Source organism: Leptidea sinapis, chromosome 4 (assembly GCF_905404315.1).
Source record: "Leptidea sinapis chromosome 4, ilLepSina1.1, whole genome shotgun sequence".
In the NCBI taxonomy this organism is placed as follows: Eukaryota; Metazoa; Arthropoda; class Insecta; order Lepidoptera; family Pieridae; genus Leptidea; species Leptidea sinapis.
The window spans coordinates 15,515,173-15,538,632 of record NC_066268.1 but is presented as its reverse complement, the minus strand read 5'-3'; the positions used below and the strand labels follow the sequence as shown (position 1 = coordinate 15,538,632).

Genomic DNA, 23,460 nt, shown 5'->3' with positions numbered 1-23,460 from the left:
GCAGGAAGAGACTGGATGACCACTGCTAAAGATAAGAAAAATTGAATTCTTGGAGGAGGCTTTTACCTGAGCAGATTTATTATGATTTATTAGTACTATAATTATTAAATGTCAAATTAATTAATTTTATCCAATTAGCGTGGAATCAAATAAAGCTCTTTTTTATTATTTTTTTATATAATGCCAATCTCACCGGAAGTCAAAACGCAAACGTCATGGGCAAAATAACTGTCAAGCGTGGGACCTTTTATCGAACGCGCCAAACTTGACACATTTTAATTTCATAGAATATTCTAGTATATATATGACCTGACATACCGTAATGCTGACTAATTAGCTGTCTTTTTCTATCTTGCCGAATCTCCGTTAAAATGTTCTTCTCTCTTGCATGCATTGTTTGTCTATATCGTACGCCTATGTTTTAATCATTCTTTCATCTCAACAAATAATTCCCTACGCATTGTCCACTAACATAGATAGCAGTGGTTACTAACCACATTTGCTTGTCCACTTATTCACTTCAGTATTCAAAATAAAGGAGAAACCTTTATAAGGGTTTGAGATTTGGACCTGAAACGAAATCAATCCAAGCTGATACGTTACTTGTAAACTTAATGATTCATTTAAGGAAAAGTTATAATAATGCTGCTGTCATTGACATACCAGATTTTATCCTTATACAGATTACAGTTATGAAATTATTATATTAAATATGATTTAGCGTCACTGAACAGCGCCCTATTTGCAAATGAGCTTTAATAACTAAGATTGGCGTGCTCAAACTATCGATATAATGAAGTTTTGTTTCTTAATTCTTTACATTTTTGTCTATTTCATTAAGTGTATAGTTTGCCAATCGGAGTGCTCTAAATTTGAAACGTGTGGAGGTTGTATAAGTTACGCATATGAAGCTTGCGTATGGTGTCCAGCAGTAAGTATTTCTATGTACATTTAATGTAACTTTATTGTATGTAACTTTATCTTGTTTTTGATTGACTGCTCAAGGAAATTTAATTTTCTCATCCAGTAGTATATCATTTAAATACATAGGTTTGGTAAAATTATTTTTTAGCCTTTTTAAAATTTAAGTGTTAGAATATTTCCTTACCCGGAAGCAATGGCGTTATTCATTGTTATAATTCAAGGAAACTCACATTATTAGCTAGAAATAATTAAACTGAGTCGTCTGTCAACGAAATATAAAATACCTGATAACAATCCATTGAGTATTTTTCTTAAAACAAGATATCAAATGCGTGCGGTGTCGAGTTTCAAGTGATCCGTGGCCCGAGTGCGTCACAGGATGTCGTTAGTGACAATTTAAACTACTATAGTCGAGACTTACGAACTTCGTTGCACGGTGTATCTAGAACAATACCATATGGGTTTCTAGGTAAGATTGCTTGACTAGAAATAATCATGCTTGTGAAGTTTTCCCCATTTTTAATAGGGTGCGTACTAAAATCAAAATATATTAATCTCGGTCCCTTTCATTCACCTATTGCCTAAAAGGAGTAGGGGATCTGTATTGCAGTCAAACTTTAATAAGAATTGTTCTCCTTATCTTCCCCTTAGACACGGCTAAGATACATGCTTCCTAATGGATCACAAGATTAGTTCGTTGGTAGGTTACTATTTTCATTTGGTCCTTTGAATTTGGTTGCTTATAATCGCTTAGTTATATTTTTACCATACGTCATGGTCTATTCTGGCTATAGTAGTAACAATTCGCCAAATTATACCATATAAAATCGTACAAGTGTGCCCTTAAGTTTTAAAGAGTTCTCTCGATTACTCAATGGTTTCATCATTAGGTCTATAAGAATGGAGAATATCCATTCAAATGAAAACAAAAAAACGAATCGATCTATAAACGGTGGAGATATGAGGTAACAAACATATGTACTAGTAAGATACGTCTAATTGAGAGCCTCCTACGGTTTTTGGAATAAGACCTGTAGATAAAGTAAACTTGATGCTCGTTTACATAAGAGTTTTAATAATATGACCTGTTTGGTTGCAGTTTTTTTTCAATTTGCATTAATTATTTTAAATCAATTTCATGAATGTTTTTCCTTGACTTATGTGTAATAATAATAAAATTTATTGTAACTATCAGCACAAAACAGCATTTTCCACGATAAATAGTAGATATTCATATGATTATTCGAAGTTTGATTTACAGCTTCAAGAATCTGCATACTTGTAAGTTGTAGTTAATTTTAACTTAAATCCTAAAAAAAATAATCTTGTGTTTTAAGAATACGACTTATTTAACCCATAATAAAAGTCAAGGATATCAGTCAACTGGATTAGAAAAACCGCACCTCTTTTAACGGATAGCGCTTATTCTTATAAGAAATTGCTAAAATGTTATAGTGTGTACTAACTTTATTTTTCAGAAAGAACATTCAAACCGGAGATGCCAGTCGTCAGTGTACCATAACCTGCACAGCGGATGGTGTAATGAACCTGTATACAACCCTGATAATACAATGACAATAATAAAAGACGAAGATTTTAGTGCAGGACTAGAAGGGGCAAAAGTAGTTCAATTCAAACCACAAAAAGTTTACATAAAATCACGCCCAGGATTCGACGTCAAAATTGATATGTCTTACAAACCAGCAAAAGATTATCCATTGAATATATATTTCCTTTTGGATTCTTCTTATACTATGAAGGAGAATCACGGTGTACTTTTAAGACAAGTGCAAAAAATATACAAGAAACTTATAAACTTGACGAATAATGTGCGATTTGGTCTTGGAAATTTTTTGGAGAAACCAGCTTTACCATTTGCAGAGTGGGTATTTAGGGGAATAGTTTGTACATTTTTTTATATATTTATTTTGGACATATTATTCTAATTTGCCAGCTGATTTTGGCATGCAAGTGTGCAGGCTTCGTACTTCAGGGTACATTTGAACACGTTAATTGTTGTGCAATTAACATTTTTACCTCTACAGTCATGCCATTGTGGATAATTTGTCTATTGCACGGCATTATTAAATCCACAAAATTTTTCGATGCTAATTTAAATTTTTATAATTTTTTTTTTATCCCTTTGTGCTTATATTTTTTTTTCTAAATTAATTGTTAATCGTTTTCTTTTCAGCCCAAAACTAGGGCAAAATGTTTATGCATTTGAACATCGACTCTCAATGACAAATGACATGGCCCATTTTCAAAAAACTTTAAATGCAACAAAATTTTCTGCCAATTATGATGTACCAGAAGCCGGTCTAGATGCACTAATGCAAGTGATGGTGTGCAAAGATAAAATAGATTGGGACGATAATGCCAGACGTATTGTAATATTATTTACTGATGGTACGTACCACAGCGCTGGAGATGGAAAACTTATTGGTATTTCTGAACGAAATGACATGCAGTGTCATCTTGAAAATAACACCTATTCGAAATCACTTAACTATGACTACCCGTCACTAAGTTTAATAAACAAAGTAGCTTCTGAAAAGAATATGAAAATAATTTTTGCGATTGATAAAAACGAAAAGTTGACTTATAAAAGTTTAGCTAAAAGAATAAAAGGAGCAAAATATGTTAATCTGAAATCTAATATTGTCAACATAATCAAAAGAGAATACCTGGTAGGTATTTTGTTAAGTAACATTATAATTAAATAAATTTGATTCCAACCGATAATAGCACTGTCAAGATTCCAGTAGATAAACATAATAGAACACTTTATTGTAAAAGTGTTCTAGGAAAGTCTTAGAATAATATGTAGCTATTTTATTCAAATTATTCCAACCAACACGACAGCTCAGATAAATGCATAAAAATTTAATTAAGAAGGTAATAGAATTTGTGTGCAACGACTGCCTCTTATTGATACAAAAATTACATTACATTACACTTTTAATGCTCCGAATATTGAGGGACTTTATAGATTGAGAAAATACTAGCGTATAAACGACCTGACAACTCGATAATGCGTGAACAATTTTGAATTGTCAATGTGTGCGTTAGCAATTGGTTTAATATTCAAATTACGAAGGAGCTAATGCCAAGAGTTAGCAGTTACAATATATTCGCTTATAATATAATTTAACAATTTATTTTATTTAACTTTATTTGACAAACCAACAATATTCATGCACAAATGTTAAAATATCAGGAAGGAGACTTACAAGTAAAAGACACATAACTACTAACACACACATATATATAATTTTATTACTGTTGTTGGTTATGGAAGAGTTTTCGCAGTTAGAACAAGATGAACTGATATTTTTTATCATTTTTAATTTAATGAAACTGACTTTGATTTATTTCTGCACTGCTAGTACCATTTATTTAGCCAGCACGCTTCCTTAGTTATTTTTTTAAGAAAAGCAGGCAAAGTTTGCATAGGAGAAGGCATCTGCTATTCGCCGGATAATCCCGATGTCGTTCCTGACGCTATCGCTGATGTAGTACTATAAGGTATGGAAATATTAATTCCATCCTCCTCAACGCCTATCAGTCAGTGGCAGTGGCAGGTCACAACCTTGGTTTGACGGCTACTGCAAAAGAGCCTCTCGCCGAAATCATGAATGCTATCAGGCTTGGGTCAATGCGGTGGTATCTATGGATGATATTTCCAACTAACTTAAAAAAACACTACAATCATGCCTCCAGGTCCCTCAAAAGAGTTATTGCTGACGCAAAGTCGAAGCACATTGGCATAATTAGCGTGAGAATTGCTCGCCTTCCCTCGGAAACTCGTGCGTTTTACTACTGCACAGGAACGATGATTCGCTAGCCCATGACACGAAAGAGAAAGTTGATCTCCTGGGCTCCCTATTTGCATCCACCTCGACTCTGGATGACCAAGGTGCACCGACGCCGCATGTTGCGAGTCATGCATGCCGGTGGTAAAATTCCGGCATGGCGCTTGCTTAAGGCACGTTTCACCTAAGACATTCAAAAATCGAGCGGGCCCAATGGTATTCCCCCGATAGTTCTGCGGACATGTGCTACGGAACTGGCGCCGGTCCTTACCCGTCCTTTCCGGTTCTTCCACTCATCAGGCGTAGTCCCGAAATTATGGAAGGCGGCTTTAAAGTAATGGAGTCAATCATCACTGCCAGCTCTTGGGATGCCTAGAGGAACACCAGCTGATCAGCGACTGCCAGTACGGTTTCCGTCAGTTTCGCTCAGCTGCTGCGGTTGAGTTGAAGGGAGAGGCGTTGGCGTCGAGTTTGGTCATAGCGAAGGCCTTTGATCAGGTGTTGCACAAAGCGCTTATGAGGAAACTGCCATCATATGGGCTCCCCTAAAGGTTGTGCTAAGGGGTCACTAGCTTTTTGGTGGATCGGTGCATCAGAATTGTTTGTTATCAATAGTCCATGCTACGACTTAAAACCCATAAACGTTGGTGTCCCGCAAATCTGCGTCCTATCCCCTCTTTTTTCACTGTTTTTGTGCATCTCATATGCTGAAAATAAGCAGTATTCATTGCTATGCAAACGACAGCACACGCTAGCCTTCCTACTCCAGCCGTGTCACGGCCAACACGTCCCGAGATAGCGTATAGAAGAACCGGAACAAACTTGTGTCTGAAAACGAAACTATGCTTTGCAAAGTCTCGGAATGGCGTCGACAAAATTTTAGTCCGATTCAACCCCAAGAAGACACAAGTTTGTACACCGCTAAAAAATCTCCCTTTGTCATATCCCCTCGATTCGAGGGCACTCCTTTAACTGCCACAGCCTGTATCGGCATACTTGGAGTCGATATATCGCCGACGATATATCGACGTAACAACTACATAACGCGCAAGTTTGACCTCACACGGAGTACTGTTCTCACCTCTGGGCGGGCGCTTCCCAGTACCAGCTTCTTCTGTTTGACCACATACAACGATCTCCGATCGGCTTGATTTTTGGCGTTGCGTAGAGATTTGAGTTCTCTCTGCATCATCTCCCATTTATCATGAGGAGTGCTCAGAAGAGCTGTTCGGGTTGATTCCAGCGGCCGATTTCCACCACCGGACATTACGATAAAAATGCAAAATACCACCCGCATTATGTTGACGTCTGGCAATCCATAACCACCCGTTTTGTAAGAAATTTATTGCCTTGCACAGCCACTTTGTGAAATCAATTACCGGCTGCTGTTATTCCTAACTGATACGACTTAGGGACCTTCAAGAAAAGAGCATACTCTCACCTTAAAGGCCGACAACGCATCTCTTGACACCTGTTGTTGCGGATGTCCATGGACGGTTGCGTCATCTCTCTCCCATGAGCCCTTTCAATACCAGAGAAAATACAAGAAATAATTTATTTATTATTATTTATTGCAATCTATCAATCTTGCAGATATTCAGCAATATGTAAGATTTTATTTAATTAAAGGTCTTGCACGAAAGCCGTCCAGTGACTGCTCCGTTTATTCTTGTTTTGCCTCTCAGAGTAGGTCTTGAGGAATCTTTGTTTTTAGTTTACGAGGAACTGTTTGGGTAAGATAAGATTGACTGCCAGCATATTTGGATGATCTATTATTCGCTTCTTGTACGCTTTTGACCTTTCCGAGATTTTTTCTTTAATATTTTTGTTGCAGAGGTCATGATGAAGTCGAAATTGAGATACACCAAGGTGCGTTCGTTATTATTTTTAGTATCTTTGACTGGAATCTCTGTATTATTCCAATGTTTGATTTTGCTGCTGTTCCCCAGAGTTGTAGGCCATATGTCCATATGGGTTTTATTATGCATTTATAAAGCAATAGTTTGTTTTGAAGTGAGAGTCGTGATTTATTATTTAGAAGCCAATACATAGTGCGGATTTTTTGGCCCATGGCCATCTAATAACTTTCTAATAAACTAATATCTTTCTGAAAATGTGCTTCTTCCAGGTTAGGCGTCTATCCAAGTATATAATAATAATAATAATAATAATAATTTATTTCTCTTAAAATCATAGTTTACAGCAGCTAGTGGCCGGAGTCACCTTTTAAGCAAATAATGCCTGTACCAGGTGTCTCCGCTCTTCCAATTCAGCAATGTGTTATATTTAACAAAAGTTTTATTGACATGGTGGTGAAATAATAATAAAGTTATGAAATGAATATAAATTTAAAAAGGTTATGAAATGAATATAAATTAACAATTTAAATATTTGGAAAGTTACTTTTGAACACCTTAACAATTACAGCGACAAAGATTTACAATTACGATTTTTAATTCTTATCGAACATGTAAGTCACTTTTTATTATTATAAACCTAAATGATTAGTATGTGTAACTATGTGTGAGTGTGTGTGTGCGTGCGATACTGTGTGTTTTTGTGAGTGTTGTGTGCGTGTATATATGTTAAGTGAGTGTGGAATATTTTCTGTCTGATCTATGTAAACATTGGATAAGTTATTATACTCTGTACATTATTTAAGTTGTTTAAGTAAAATCTCCGTTGCCTCATAGTCGAGAGACTTTAACCACTTCTCTACGATTTTTTTACAATCGTTATATTGTTTTGAGTGGATATGTAGTTTTTTATTTATTTTATTGTAAATTTGAGCTGAGAGACTATTGTATTGTGCGCTAGCAAACTTTGTTTTTGTTCGAGGGACTTTAGTTACGTTAGGTTGCCTCCTACTTTGTTTATTATTTACGAGATATGGTACTTCTTTATGTTTTTTGATTAAAACATGTTTCAGAAACAGTTTCCTCACAGAGAGTAAACCGCACTCAAGGTAAAGTTGTTCTGTAGAATATCTGTAACGTTTGAAATACATGGCCTTAATCAATGCTCGTTGCGAGCGCTCAATGTCTAAAAACTTTATTTTTGCAGCACCTCCCCACACTGGAATGCAGTAGGTTAGGATGGATTCAACTAGTGCAGTATATATTCTCTTTAGCAGAGTGTTAGAGGAATAACTATCGTTCTCAGATTTGTCATTCTTTGGGACCACGTACCTCAGCGAGCGAAAAACCCATATTAATTTTCTGACTCTTTCAGCCAGTTGCTCAAGGTGAGGGTACCAGGAGAGCCTCTGATCAAGTATGACTCCTAGATATTTGAAATTATCTACTTTATTGATTTGGGGACAGTTACAGTTATTATGTTTGCTAAGTTTACAGTTATGAACTTTCAGATTAAAGTTGCCATCGGGCTGATTATTATTATAAATACTGAAGCATATATAATTTGTTTTAGAAGTATTTAATGATAGTAAATTAGACTTCAGCCAAGCAGATATTTGAGCCATTCCTTTTTCAGCGCTATTTTTTACATCTGCCCAGGTACTTCCAGAAAAGACAACGGCTGTATCATCAGCGTACGAAAAAATTTTAGCATTATCGATTGTAAGATTGCACAGTTCGTTTATATATATTAGGAATAAAGTAGGGCCTAATATGCTGCCCTGAGGTACACCATATGTTACCTCTGTAGCTTCGCTGGAATACTGTTCTAATTTTACTTTTTGTTTTCTTTGAGAAAGATAATCTTTAAAAAGAGTTAAAGGCATACCTCTGATTCCAATATTTTCCAGCTTGTTCACAAGAATAGGGACAGAAACCGTGTCAAAGGCTTTTTTTAAGTCTAGAAATACTGTTATACACTTTGAATTTTGATCAAGATGTTCGGTTACTAATGAAGATAGCGCAGTTACAGCGTCTTCTGTGGATATACCTTTTCTGAATCCAAATTGCGAGGGAGATATTATATTAAATCTGTTAAGAAAGTTAAGAAGGCGAGAATTAATTAGCTTTTCTAAAATTTTAGAAATGCAAGGCAAGATAGATATAGGTCTGTAATTATTAACGTCATTTCTGTCCCCATTCTTGTATACTGGGGTAATAATTGACTGTTTTAAGGAGGAAGGGAAGATTCCCTTACTAAAGCAAAGATTTGCAAGATGGGTTATAATTGGTACAATATCATTCTTTACATACTTTAAATACTTAGTTGGGATCCCATCCCACCCAGGAGCACTGTTCGTTTTAAGACTCTTTAACACAATATCTACTTCGTTAAGGTCTGTTTCAAGAAGTACGAAAGAGTTTAATTGAGTGACTGTATTATTAGTTAGATTATTGAAAATGTGCAATGGCGTAGGATCTATATGTTCTGCAAGTTGCTTACCAATGTCTGCAAAGAACTTGTTTACGAAATTTGCTGATTCATAAGGTGAAGATTTGGTGTTTAGTAACTCTGAGCTCTTAGACTTAGTTTTACTTGAGTATGTGATGTTTTTTATATTTCTCCAGAGTAATTTATTGTTAGCGACAGATTTTGCAATGAGATCTCTTTCGTATTGCCTTTTTAGTTTTTTTATTAAGTTATTTACATAGTTTCTGTATCTACTATATGTTATTTTTAATATTTCGTTATGAGGATCATGTTTTGACTGCCTTTGTAATTTATTTCTGTTATTTATACATCTAAGAATACCGGGAGTAATCCACGGCTTAATAATTCGTTTGCTCTTTGGTATTTTTACTGTTACAATATTATTTTTTATAGAATCTGATAATTTTTGCAGTAGCTGCTCACTCAACACATTCGGATCAGTGCAGTTAAATAATTCAAGTAATCCTAAGTCTTGTAAATAATTACGAGCCTTTTCATAGTCTATTGTACTTTTTATCTTATTGGCTCTCATAAAATGTTTAATTTTAGACAGGCATAAAAATGTAGTGTAGTGGTCCGTTGTAGTTGTATGTAATATGGCGATAAAAGCCGAGATTTTTTGTTTATTTATTTTTAACATAATATGATCCAAGCATGAATTTTCCCTAGTTCCCAGCGTGTGACCTGGAAGTATCCCATAATCTGAGAGTGTGTTGAGATAATTTACTCTATTCCTGTATTCTTGAGAGAGATCGTTTTTTGGTATAAGATTTATATTCAAGTCTCCGGTAATAACTATGTTGTTTTTTGTTTTAATTTTACTAAGCTGACAGCATAACGAATTTAAAAACGGTTCAATGTTCGATATTGATGGGGAACGATAGATACATAGTAATGAGTTATTTAAAATATCAATTTGTATACAAGACGCATGTGTCAATCTAATCTCCTTTACTTTAGCTTTTATGGATGACTTTATAAAGACGGTAACCCCATCATTTTGATTCAGTTGTTGAGTAGTGAAGTAAGAGTCGTAATTAGGAAGTTGAGGTATGGGCTTGTTAGTACTCAGTCTGCATTCTGTTAAAACAAGTATATCTGGATCAAAATTGAAGTGAGACACAGTTAATAAGAAGTCGTCAAAGTTAGAGTAGATACTTCGTATATTTTGAGAAACAATAGTCAGATCACTCTGCTTCACATTTATGTAGTTACTAAGTTTAATGGGATCACACTCAACAGACCGCGCTAGTTCTAAAGTGTCTATTTCTTTTATAGTTTTTAAGGACTCAACCATTATTGAAGGTCATATAAATAATACGTCCTAGAAGCGCGTCTCTATTTTCAAGGGTTACATGCATATAAAATGTACATGTATATAGAAAAATAATATTCATTTTAGAACCTTCCATAAATTCCATAGCAAAGTTGCAGTAGTGCGAGAAAGCTATGTGAGTGCCTCCAGACAGTACCGATTTACATTGTTGAGTAAAAATAATAAGGCATTTAACTATACAATATGCTAAATAAAAAGCCCGTGTATAAAGACTATCAGTATTTAGTGTAATATAGTATTGAGTGTTAGTTAAGTTGTGTGTAAGTATTAAGGGTGTGTATGTAATGTGGATTGAAAGTAACAAAAGTAACGTATTATAATTTAAGTAAAGTCGAAATAGGTAGCTTAAAAATATTTTAGTAAACTCTATATATAGTCATGTATTACGTAATTGTTGTACTTGAGACTCACTGTTCACTGTAATAATCTGCGAATTATCATCCCGGCGAAGGAATACTTTTCCGAAGTTTGTCCAGCAATATTTATATTTATGTGACAATTTTAAATCTCTAGCTAGAAAATACAGCCTGGCTCCTTTCGGTGTGAGGTTTTCCGATATGAAAATCGGTATATCTGTGTTTGTTTGAAGACCTAGATGTTTTGCACATAGTTTATTGCTTTTGTTTCTGTTGTTATATAATTTAGCCGATTTAATGAGTTCAGTTTTTGTGAAAGTATTAGTAAATTCAACAATCATAGTACTGTTATTTGCCTTTTTATTTTTAATATTTATAATATCCTTTATTTCGGCTTGTGTAATACTCATATCTAAATTATTAGCCAAATTTTTTACCATCTTTATGAGATGCTGTTTATTTTCAGCCCCTTTGAGAGGCACGTTTTTTATTTCAATATTATTCTTCCTTTCAGTTCTTTGACTCTCTTCAAGCTTGTTTTCTAGAAGAGTGATGTATTCCATGTCCCTTTTGACTTGAGTTTCGAGAGACGCTATCTTTTTTTGGAAGTCTGAATTTTGGTCGCTTAGGAATGTAATACTTTTTTGAATACCTTCGTTTACTTGTTGTATATCCTTCAATGCAGTTAAAATGGATTTTATTTGTTCATTATTATTTTTTTGTGAGTCGAGAAACAGCTCTTTCATTTCTTTCATCTCATTTTTAATATCCTTCCTTAGATCTACTAGCTCGACATTTAACTCTTCATTTTGATAGTTTTCTCGCTTTCTCTTACTCCAGTTACCCCTGGCACTGACATATGAGAGTGAGGTGGTATCGCTAGCTGCGGAAGCTTGATTCAATTCCGGCACAGAGCTAGACCTTTCAGGCGATCTATGTAGTGGCATGTTTAACTTTTTGTTATAATATAATTATAAGTAATTAAGCAATGAAATATGATTTTCCGAATAAGTAACATATAAATTATTATTATTTTCTTCTTAAAATTATTTAAGCACTATTTTACTCAAATTGGATACGGAATAACTAAGTGATTATTGATAATACAAATTATAATAATATAAACTAACAGAATATCTTCCCAGGAAATGAATCTTTTATCAATATTTTACGATTACGTCTATTTGCCACAGAATATTTATTAATAAGGTCGAAGTACCTGTATAGATTATGAATAATCCTAACGATGGCACATCGGTACAAAGTTATTTATAGTTTACACTTTTAAAAGTACCCTCCACTGAATACGGCTCACTTGAGTTTTTGTACACAAAACTGAGAAAGTATTTTACAGTAACGTATTATGCACTGTGACTATTGTAACAAAATAACTTCCAAGTGTGTATTTGAATGTATCTCTTTACAAAGTTCAAGTCTTCTTCTTTAATCACACAACATACCTGTAGGCTTAATAGTGAGGTATTATTTTGATTGTGCTTTGTGCTAGATCCACTGGAAAATCTGGGTCAACATCAATGAATGTTGAAACAAGGACACCAATCAACGTTTTGAGAACTGAGGTAACATTAATTTAACAATAGTTATAATTTTAAATTTAAATTTTAGCGGAGGCTCACTTTCACATCAATAATGGCGGTAGGGAAGAGGGGAAAAAGATACTTAGCGCGATCCTCTTGTGGTAGTGGTATGCCGTTAAGAGTGACGGGTGGACACGTTTCTTTCTGTTTGTGAAAGTTACCTGAACAGATTTGGTTTCATTGGCTTTGATTCTCCAGTCTTTGAGTCATTTGGATATTAGATTGAGACTGTTTTGGAGCTTTTATGCTGCAATGGCTGGTGAGTTGTCCACGCTGCCTTGAGGGACACCGTCTTTGATAGCATGTAGAGATGTTAACGCTTCTCCTTGTTTTACAAAAATGTGTCTGTCGCTTAGGTATGACTTTATTAGTTTGTAGAAGTTTAGAGGTAGATTGTTATTTATTTTGAAGAGAAGTCCGTCATGCCACACTCGATCAAATGCCTGGGATATAACTCTGTATTATTTTCAAGAGCTTTGTTTATATTTTCAGTGTTTCGTCGAAAGCTAAACTGATGGTGGGTATAATTTGTTTGCGGCAATAATCGGGGATAATCTAAACAAAGTAACTATCTCCATGTTTTTTGAGGGTATGAGTAACAGGCTAATAGGTCTGTATGATTGCGCCTCAACTGGATTTTTTAGGGTTTAGGAACCCTTATAACATGGGCTATTTTTCATTGGGGAGGGACCATTCCTCTTCGTAGGATAGCTATTCTAGAGCTTCGCTGTATAACACAAGAAAGTGAGAAATTTAACCCCTTCCTTTGGTAGCTCTAGATTTTGCCTGTAATAAGGTTGTAACCAGGAGCTTTATTTGGATCTAGAGCCCTTGTTGCTGCTTTTATCTTTTTATATATGAGCTTATTAATAGGAGGATCGAGTTGGTGGATTTGGCCCAAAACTTCTGTGACTTCTTGGATTTTTGAGGAGCCTGTATCTGGATTTGGTGTAAAGACCTGTTTGAGATGTTCAGCAAATGTACCAGCTTTGTCCGCATCGCTAGAAGCCCATTTTGAGTTACTTTTACGGATATGAGGATGATTGTTTTCCGTGCGTTTAAGTTTTTTAGTGACTTTCCACAAAGAATAATTTGTCTCTGCTGTAGCATCAAGGTTTTCTAGATGTGTTTGCATGCCATGGTTTTCATTGTCTTTAAGCAGAATTGTTAGTTTTGTTTGAAGATAGTTTTAATGTTTTTTGTCAGTACAATAACTTGTTGTTTGCCACCTTTTTCAAGTTTTTCGTTAATCAGCTAAAAGTTGTCTTACTGATTTTGGGTAGTCGTGTTTATGGTACGAGTCTACGGAAACTAGGTTAGCACACCAGGCAGATTGTTGGACGCAGCTATTAAAATGTTCTACCGCTTCAGTTATGTTGTCATCCATCTTTAAAGGAATTTTTAAATCTATTTTTTCTGACAGTAGCTGTCTGAAGAGCTCCCAGTTCGTTTTATTTGAGTGTAGCTTGCAAGGTTTGGGTACTACTGTAATTTTCCTTTTTAGTACTATTTCTACCGGGGAATGATCGAAGGATAGTTCGGCGCTCGTTTTGCTTGTTATAAAGTTATTAGGGATGCCTTTTGTAATACAGAAGTCAAGCAAGTCTGGTACTTTATTCAAGTCAGTAGGCCAGTATGTAGGACGGACCTCCGGGAGAAATAATATTAAGTTTTAATTTCTCAATGGGCATTAACAGCTATAATGGCCTACCTTTCGTAGTTATAGTACGTGAGCCTGTAATCTGTGGCCTAGTGTAGAACGAAACCTTATGTAGTCTTCTAACTTAAGTTTATGTTTAGGTGGACTGTATACAGCCGAAATTGTAAAAGGTCCCGCTCAATCTTCAATGACAACATTTGTTGCTTGGATTTCATCTGTGCAGTAATGTACAGTTTCATGTTTGATATTATATCTTATTAGAACTGCACTTCCAGCGTGTGTTTTGCCGTCGGGGTGCATTATGTGATAGGTTTTATAGTTCTGAATTTGAAAGTGGCTCTTGTTTGAAAAAGTGTTTTAGTAACTAGAAGGATATCTATCTTTTGTGTGTCTAACGGCCGTTCCCAATATTAAGTCTATCTCTTACTTGAGATAAAAATCGTAACTATCGTTGACTTTTCTGTCCCAATAAACTTATCGACAGTAACTCACCTTATCCGTACACGCTGTCTGTCCATGGGAGGACGTATAGCTTACCAGCGATAGAAGTTTATATGGAGGTTTCGATATGTTTTGCGATAAGAATGACTTATCGGGTATAGTGGGACAGCTTCAGATTATTGCCAGCTAATTACTGACAGTAGAAGGTAGTAATTTATCTCTATCTGTAGATAGTATATTGGGAAAGATCGTTAATGCATTTTTTTGTTTTATATGTTCCTTAATACTAGTAATTACTTAATATAATAATTGATTTTATATTTCAGAGTCTCCTTAGGGATCTTAAAATTCACGGTAACGTACCGCCCTTTATTCAGTTATTACTAGAACCGGACTGTACCAAGGAAAAGAGTTGTGAAGTAAAACATGAAACAGCAGTAAATATATCAGGATCAATAAAAATACAATCGTGCCCAGCAAAAGATCAAAAAAAATATTTTATGACGATCGGTCCCGATATGCTTAGCGAAAAAATGGAAGTAGAAATTGATGTGGATTGTCAGTGTGACTGTGAAAAAGATGGAAACAATGAAAAAAACTCAATTGAATGTAGTGGAGCCGGAACCTATAAGTGTGGCGTGTGTGCATGTGACATGAACAGGTATTTATTAATGTTTACGTATAAGGTCTTGTCCTAATTGGGCACGATCGTACGATGATACGATGTGTTCTCGTGGTGCGATGAAAAACATACAGATTTCTACAGAAGTTTCCTAATTATAAGCTCGTAAGCCATCGCACGAGCACAGGCAATGTTTAATAATGATCGTACGACGGGTTTGATAGTTCGATCATATAATAAAATACACCAATCTGTTCTTTTGAGTGTCCTAATTGGTATGCGTATTGGTAACGTATTCCATTGTAGATATAGTTAAATGTTTCTTTGGATATATACCAATAATCGTTAAAGTTTTCTTCGTGTTTCGTACATCAAAATAATTTTCATTCATCATTTGAAGTTCCTGTAACCCCTAGCTGGGGCAAAGGGCATCATCTGCATCGTGATCGGTCCTCAACATCTCTATTGATTTCACTCCAGGTCTTTCCGATGTCTTTCGCTTCATCAATGACAGTCCGCTGCCAGGTTTGCTTAGGACGGCCGCGCTTGCGTTTTTCTTGATGGTTCCAGTGACTTTGAAGAAAGTCAAACATCAAAATATTGGTAGAAAAACTTTAACGCGCTGATTTCTGTATCAATAAAGTTTTCAAGATAGTTTTAAATTAATGTAATCATAATTTTAATGTAATATGTTTTAAATAGTCGCAGAAGTTTACGTATGTTTTATAGATTTGATGTTTGATAGATGCTGTCGATATCACTACACTCATCTCGAGTCAAACCTTTACCTGCGAGACTATTGCAGGAAACGTGCTACCATAGACTTGATTAGAATAAACTAGCCCTGACTTGACAATCCGATAGTAGATTCTCATTCCTTTTTTATCTTGCTGTATCTCCGTTAAAGATATTCTTCTGTGCCGCGCGCTCCAAGTAATTTGCTTTAGGTGCATATTTTGTAGAGTTGATTTATTAAATACTGACATGGCCAGATATTGGTAAGCTCATATCTCTCTCTTCTAGTACATGATGATCACAACCGCTCTTATAAGCGTGTAGCGATCAAGCAGAATATCTTTTGTATTTCTATATTATTTTCACTGTATTCAATCGAATGAAATTGAAATGAAGGTTTGATGGAGAAGCAATTCAATTTTGTTTTGTCTAATCTACGCAATAATAAAATTTCAGATTTGGAAGTAAATGCCAATGTGTTGGAGTATCTTCTGATTTAGAAAATATGGATAAATGCAAAGCAAATTTACACGATACAAGCTACTGCAGTGGTCGAGGAACTTGCAGGTTGAGAGTCTATATTATAATATAAAATAATATTATTTGAATGTTAAAATTAAGTACGTAGATAAGTTAGCAAGTAAGTAACCTGTTAATCTTTTTTTTTTATTCTTGTTAGTGGCTAGTTAGTATAAGTCCCGTTTTTATCAAGCTTCTTTGTTAAGCGTGTTTGGTGCGCTGTAGTTATTGTATCACTTAATCACGCATGCCACGTCCACATCCAGTAGACTCAATTGATAAATAGAACTTTTGTATATTTACTACTTTGCAATCCATACAATTGTAGTTAGTTTTGTGCATTAAGATATTATTATATTACTTTTAATTTAATAATAATTTTATTGCAATAACACTGTTTTTAAAAAATAGTTGGTAATTTGAAGAGAATTTGTTTTATCACAAATATTTAAATACAAACCAATAGTTCCCCATTTGATTCTGATGCCAGTTCTACATAAGGAATGAAAGCAGAAGAAGGCTATGGAACGCGAGTGTAGTGAGAGTAGGAGACATTCGCCATTGTTCTTTGCGTGTGGACAAGCCTTATATGTGCTGCGTTGGTAATGCAAAAACGAATTTTATTTTTTATCCTCGTGAACTGTAAACACATACCATGTTAGGGTTAGTTCATTGAAGAAAAAAATAAATTTAGTAGTAATATCATTTCGAAACAACCTGTAACGACCGTTCCCATTAAACTATCCAAAGATAGACATAGATTACTACCTTTTACTGTCAGTAAATAGCTATCTATCTTCTGAAGCTGTCCAAATATTACCTTAGAGGGAATTTAGGAAGAAATTCGTCATCTGAATATTTTTCTCTTCTCTATCTCAAGGTTATTTACAACAAAACTACAAAATATGATGATGATTCAACTTATTTTATATGTTTAATTAAAAAATATATAGTTGTGATGACAACGGAACGTCTTTCTGATGGCAGTAATTTTCTAAATTTGACATTGAAATTTCACGTTAAATTGTCGGATACTTTTTGCATTGTTGACGATAATTTTTGAAGTATGTGAATTAGTCAGCAAGGTTACATTGCCATAATTACCGCCTTCACATTGAGTTAAAAATAATGATTATTGAGAACTTTCATAAGACCTTAAATTAGTAAATACAGTATCTAATTTAAAGTTTTACACTAAAACCAAGAATCAAGGATGCACCTCGTAACTCTGAATTTTTAAATATTATGGCAGCATGCGGTGACTCTGGCTGTCTAGCCTCCAAGCCGCCAAGATTCATAAAAAGTAAATTGGCATCACAGAAGTGCAAGGTGCACATTCAGTGAAAACACCGATTTTTCTATTCCGGAACTGCTCACCTATTTTTGCATCAGTTGAAAAAAAATATAAGATTATATATTTGATTAGAAATACTGTATTTAGGTTCTTATGACATGGAATAAAGAAACCAGACTTAGTTACTTACTGGAAGTGATTAAAATGTGTGTTCCCCTAATAATACTCAGGGGAATCTTGTATTTTATAGAAATCTGCCTGTGTATTGTCACGGATGTATATGTATTATAGCACGACTTGCAGATTTACCTACTATTACCAACATAGTACCCAAAGCGTAAAATCGCAATGTCAGCAATAGTTAATGTAAGCGCGATATCCTTTAGTCCCTTAAAAAAATATAGATAAGTTTTAAATACCAATGTTATTAGCTGTTATCTTGTACGGTGTACCTCATTTTAAACATGCCAATAATATTACTTACATTAGAAAGCCACAGGTTAAAATAATGTTTAAGGTAAATTAATGATTACTTCCTAAAACAATAATGGAACTTTCATTACAATATTATTATATTCATAACTTACCGTTGAGAGATTACTTTTATGTATCTATATGTATATCTCTATGAGCAAATCGTTGACAGTAGATTTGTTTAATCGGAACTCGTAATCGTTATATTTTTCTATGCAATTTACACACTCTTTGTAAATTATACAGGATTTATTGTCGCCATCAGATTCCCAACCACTCAGGCACAAAAGTTTATTATCACTTGAACTAACTCATACTTGAACTTGATTTCGACAGTGCAAAGAACAACCCACTAATTTAGTATTCAACATAAACGAAAAGGATTTTGCACAATTAATTAATTTTTTTTTGTGTAATAAGTATGTAATAACATACTTATTACACAAAAAAAAAATATACAAAAATAATAAAAATACCTTTTTCTAGGCAAAGAATAATCCGGCTTGTGATCCCCCGAAAACGTGTGTTTGACAAATATATTTCTAGAGACAGCCAATTTTACTGACAGCTACAGATACGGATAATATTTTTACGTGAACTTCTATCCTTGGTAAGCTATCCGTCCTCCCATAGACACACAGTGGGTACGGATAAGATGAGTTACCGTCGATGAGATTATTGGGACAGAAAAGTCAAGGATAGATTGGATTTTTTATCTCAAGTAGGCCACAACCGGAGATAGAATATTGGGAACGGCCGTGAATAATTTAGTATCCGCGCTAGCGTAGATATTCAAACTTGCTTGTCCCACGCCACGCCACACCGTAGGTAGCTGTTTAGAACTCGTAGGTGGGTAGCGCCTACGTAAGGGTAAATAAAATAAACCAATTTGTAATGGATCTTCATACATCTTTTCCACTCGAATACTTCGGCACTACAAAATATAAAGTTAGTACAAGGTGTAGTATAAAAAAGTGATATTTAAATGGAATATACAATTGCAATTTGGTGTTTTTTCTATGCTCTGCACTTATTTTTCTATTTTATTGTTTGGTTTTTGTTATTATTAAAGTTTTCATTCATTCATTTCATTACTTCAATAATGAAACGTATATTGTCAGATGTGGAAAATGTGATGACTGTGAAAAGGGTTTCTCCGGAGACTTTTGCCAATTCGACGACAATGCATGCCCCAGACCAGGTGGCGCTTTATGTTCTGGCAATGGCGTATGTGAATTTGGAAGATGTACATGCAATCAGCAATGGAAGGGTGATGACTGCAGATGTCCAGATAATGACAAAGCATGCATCGCACCAATTTCTTCAGAGGTAATTAGTTCTATTGATATTTATTGAAAATCTGTAGATCCTTATTTTGTGAAAAATAATTTAAGATATATCACCCCCTTACGCTTAATGAAATCATCTATAATACATTACTATAAACTCTAAACTCTCCATTTTATGTTATTGAACTAATAATCGTTGCAAAATAGTGGTGCATCGGGTTTGATATTTAATAGATATAGATATTTCAGTACATTTTGTAGTTACACTGCTATTAACTACAAGAATAACTACTGGATTTCAATTTACGGTCGTTCCCAATATACTATCTACAGAAAGAAATAAATTACTACCTTCTATTGTCAGTAATTAGCTGTCAATAATCTGAAACTATACCCGATAAATCATTCGTATCGCCTTATATTAGGACGCGTGAAGTTCAATTTCCTTACAAACCTTGTATCGCTGGTAACCTATACGTCGTCCCATTGACAGACAGCGTGCACGGATAAGGTAAGTTACCGTCGATAAATTTATTGGGATAGAAAAGTCAACGATAGTTACAATTTTTATCTCAAGTACAGATAGACTGAATATTGGGAACGGCCGTAAGTCTTCTTAGTTTGATTCTTAGATAGATTTATTCAATATAAAGTTATTAAAGTTGTAAGAATAATAAACAGTCATGTTTGTACGCGGACGAAGTCCCGAATATCAGCTAGTGTCAGCCCTTCGTTATATCATGTTAACCATTATTTATTTTTCTATCCTATTAGGTATGTTCCGGTAAAGGCGAGTGTATATGTGGCCAGTGTGTTTGCAAAAATTCAAATGAAACGAAAAAGAAATGTTCGGGAAGATTTTGTGACGATTGTGATGATATGGTGGAGAAAAGATGTGCAGAACTTGAAACTTTTGCGTACTGTAATTACGTATACACAAAAACAGAATGTGAAAAACTATATAATCATACAGATACTGGTGTCAGGCTTGAAAATGAAACAGAAATTGCTGAAACTGCCAAAATCCATAAAGTGAAATGGTGTAAAAAACTTTTGGATAATGGAAACAGTTTAATATTCTTATACTACTATCCAAAGTCTACAGAGATATCTTCCTTAGAAGTAGTAGTTCAAAAAGAATTAGAAGAAAAGCCAGAGGTTGATCTTTGGGGTAAGTTTATGGGCATTTTATCAACATAAGATACTTTAAAGAATAAAACATCCTGAAAGTAATTGAAAGTTATTTCATTATTTCTTTTTTTCTTTATTAAGTCATTATTCTCGTAATTAATTGCAGATAATCACATATCGTCAATAATATAATAATATTTAGCTCCTAGCATTTATTTTAGTAAATTTCTTTCGTCATTCTTTCTTGTTATTTGATAGGTAAAACGATATACATGATAATGGTGCTATTGGCAGTGATTATGAAGCTGTGTTGATGAGATCTAACAGTTTTTTAACCACTCAGAATTTTAGGGTTTTTCAAGAATCCTGAACGGCACTGCATAGTAATGCGGCGTATCAATTACTAACGTCATGCTCATCTCATCACTTAAGATCTAACAGTAAACTTACTCTTGATGTGGAGCTGGCATCTTCTCACAGGAACTGAATATACACCTCTCTATACCTTTAGGCACACACAGCTCTATATTCCAATGCGAATGCATAGCCATCAAGGAAGCTGCAGACGCGATACTAAGAAGGAAAGTACATGGATATTATATCCGTATTCTATCCGATAGTATGGCGGTACTGACTGTGCTGGGGAGCAACACCTATAACTCAGCGCTGATATACGAGTGTCACCGATCCTTAGAACGAGCTGCCTCTGACAACTGGGCAACTCTGCAATGGATCAAAGGACACAGCGGTTCGTTGGGGAACGATGCAGTGGATGAAATTGCAAGGCGGGATTGCAGAAATTGGGTCGGAAACCCTTGGGTTTCCGACCCAAGGTAGCTGGCCCAGGGCCAGCTTCCTTCCTTCAGCCAAATGCGGTCATGGATACGCTCTCTCACCAACAACCTACACAGAACCCGATGGATAAATGTCTCAGGCTGTAGACAGTCGAAAGAGGCGATCCCTGCACTATCGCCCAAATTGACATGTCGACTTATTAGCCTAAATAGATACGACATCCGAATCATGGTCGGCACCCTAACGAGTCACACATCACTGAACAAGCACCTATTTACAATCGGCGTTACGGACAGTCCTAGGTGCAGGGGCTGTCTAAGCGAAGATGAAACGGTCACTCATGTAATCCTGGAATGTGCTGTGGTGGCCAACCAACGAGCAAAAACCTTAGTAAATACAAGGTCGCTCCAGGAAGTTTGCGAACACCCCAGGAGTGTTCTGAACTTCTGGAAGGAGCTGGGCTGGTTGGAATGACTGGCCAATACTGCACGCAAAATGGACCCAACTAAGCGGTCTAATTGCGGAAACAGGAGCCCTTTACCAATACCAATACCAATACCAATTACTCTTGATGTTTAACATTTTTGCAATAGTCGATGAGCTAGCAATCTTTTGTGGGGCGGTGTATATATTATACTTTTACAACATGATCCCAGAAAATTTTCAAAACAAATGTATTAGGAAATTCAAAAGACTTATAATAAAAATAACCTTTTTACCTAAATGACAATTTTTATTGTTTTCATCTGTAACCGCTGTTTACAGAGCAACTTCACAACCTCGTTTCCAACGAGCATTAAAAGTTGCAAATCCTCAGTAAAACAGGTAACTATTACAAATTACAAAGTTGTTTTTAATTTCAGTTGCTGTTGGGTGTGCGATCGGTATAGTATTAATAGGCATATTAACAGTAATTGCCTGGAAGTATCTGATTGACCTGCATGATGCAAGAGAGTATAAAAAATTCGAGCAAAAGTCTGCTGCTGAGGGTTATGAAGTTGTATGGAATCCTCACTACAATTCACCATTTACGAACATCACCAACCCGGCTTATCCAGTCGACACGGTAGATACCGATTGCTCTAGACAGGATGGCCATCAATAAAGACGAGTAAAACAACATTTTGAATATTTATTGAACTGAAATTTACAATGTAATACGAACATAATTTATATAAATAATACAAAATATAAAAAATAAAAACAAGACGTGTTTCACTTAAATTCACTAACAGATAGTCCTCAGTAAAGGAGTCGAACTTCAATGCCAATGGAGTAAATTTTCACTTACAAAGAAACATTTATACTGAAAAGGAAAGTGTTAATACCTATTGTGGTGGTTTCATGCATCAATATTTTTTGTGAGAAAGACGAGTGGCGCGGTCAGTTCGTCGTAAGCGCACTGGCTGATCATCGTAATAATGCTTCTTCTCTCTCCGTTCGTCTTGACCCAATTTTGCGGAAACCGCCTATAATACAAAACATGCAAATTAAGCCGTAAGTTACGTTACTATTTCATTACATAAATGACTCTGTATATTATTATTATAATCGCTGGCAATTCCTTAAGAATACGGTAACAATTTATTGATGTTCAATTCAAACCAGGTAAATAATAAACCCTAATATAAAATAACACAGAATTTTCTTTGTGTCGGTGCATCTTGATTCTTGCTATTTATCAGGACAGAAACAGGTCCTACTATTCCTTTGGAAAAGAACAGCTAAAGAGATATATTATGTAACAAAATACTGTTCATTTTTTTACGAAATTATTTTTTTTTAATATCGTTTTCGTCCGTCATCCCGCCATGTTTGGCCCCTCTTAACGCCGACAACGTAGGGTGGCGCGCTAATACGTTGACAGGCGTTCTTGTTACGATGCAGTCGCTCGTGGAGATAGCGCCTAATCTATCTATATATATAAAAGAGAATGTATGCTTGTATATTTCTACTATACCCTAAGCTATTCGACCGACCTCAATAAAATCTTTTGTAATAGATTCGTTGAAGCTCAAGGAAGGTTTACATATATAATTTATATGGCAAAACAACGTTTGCCATGTCAGCTACTAGTCAATATATCTAAAAGATATAAAGGCATTTATTTTCTCTAAATTGATT

At 35.0% G+C, this 23,460-nt stretch overlaps 2 protein-coding genes across 4 annotated transcripts in view; one reads left to right on the top strand and one right to left on the bottom strand.

The window, feature by feature from the left end:
• The first annotated feature begins 151 nt into the window (after positions 1–151).
• Positions 152–22,543, top strand: LOC126979880 (integrin beta pat-3-like). Its single transcript, XM_050829451.1, has 8 exons — positions 152–931; positions 2,403–2,806; positions 3,119–3,614; positions 14,804–15,138; positions 16,291–16,401; positions 19,243–19,450; positions 20,185–20,581; positions 22,200–22,543. The coding sequence occupies exons 1-8, from the start codon at positions 794–796 to the stop codon at positions 22,439–22,441; spliced, it is 2,331 nt and encodes a 776-aa protein (XP_050685408.1). The 5' UTR covers positions 152–793; the 3' UTR covers positions 22,442–22,543.
• Positions 22,449–23,460, bottom strand: part of LOC126979868 (putative leucine-rich repeat-containing protein DDB_G0290503) — a 27,046-nt gene continuing 26,034 nt past the window's right edge. For all 3 annotated transcript variants that reach the window (XM_050829412.1, XM_050829414.1, XM_050829413.1), the window contains one exon: positions 22,449–22,805. In XM_050829412.1, the coding sequence (XP_050685369.1) occupies positions 22,686–22,805 (120 nt within the window). In that variant the 3' untranslated portion in view covers positions 22,449–22,685. The remainder of the gene's footprint in view (positions 22,806–23,460) is intronic.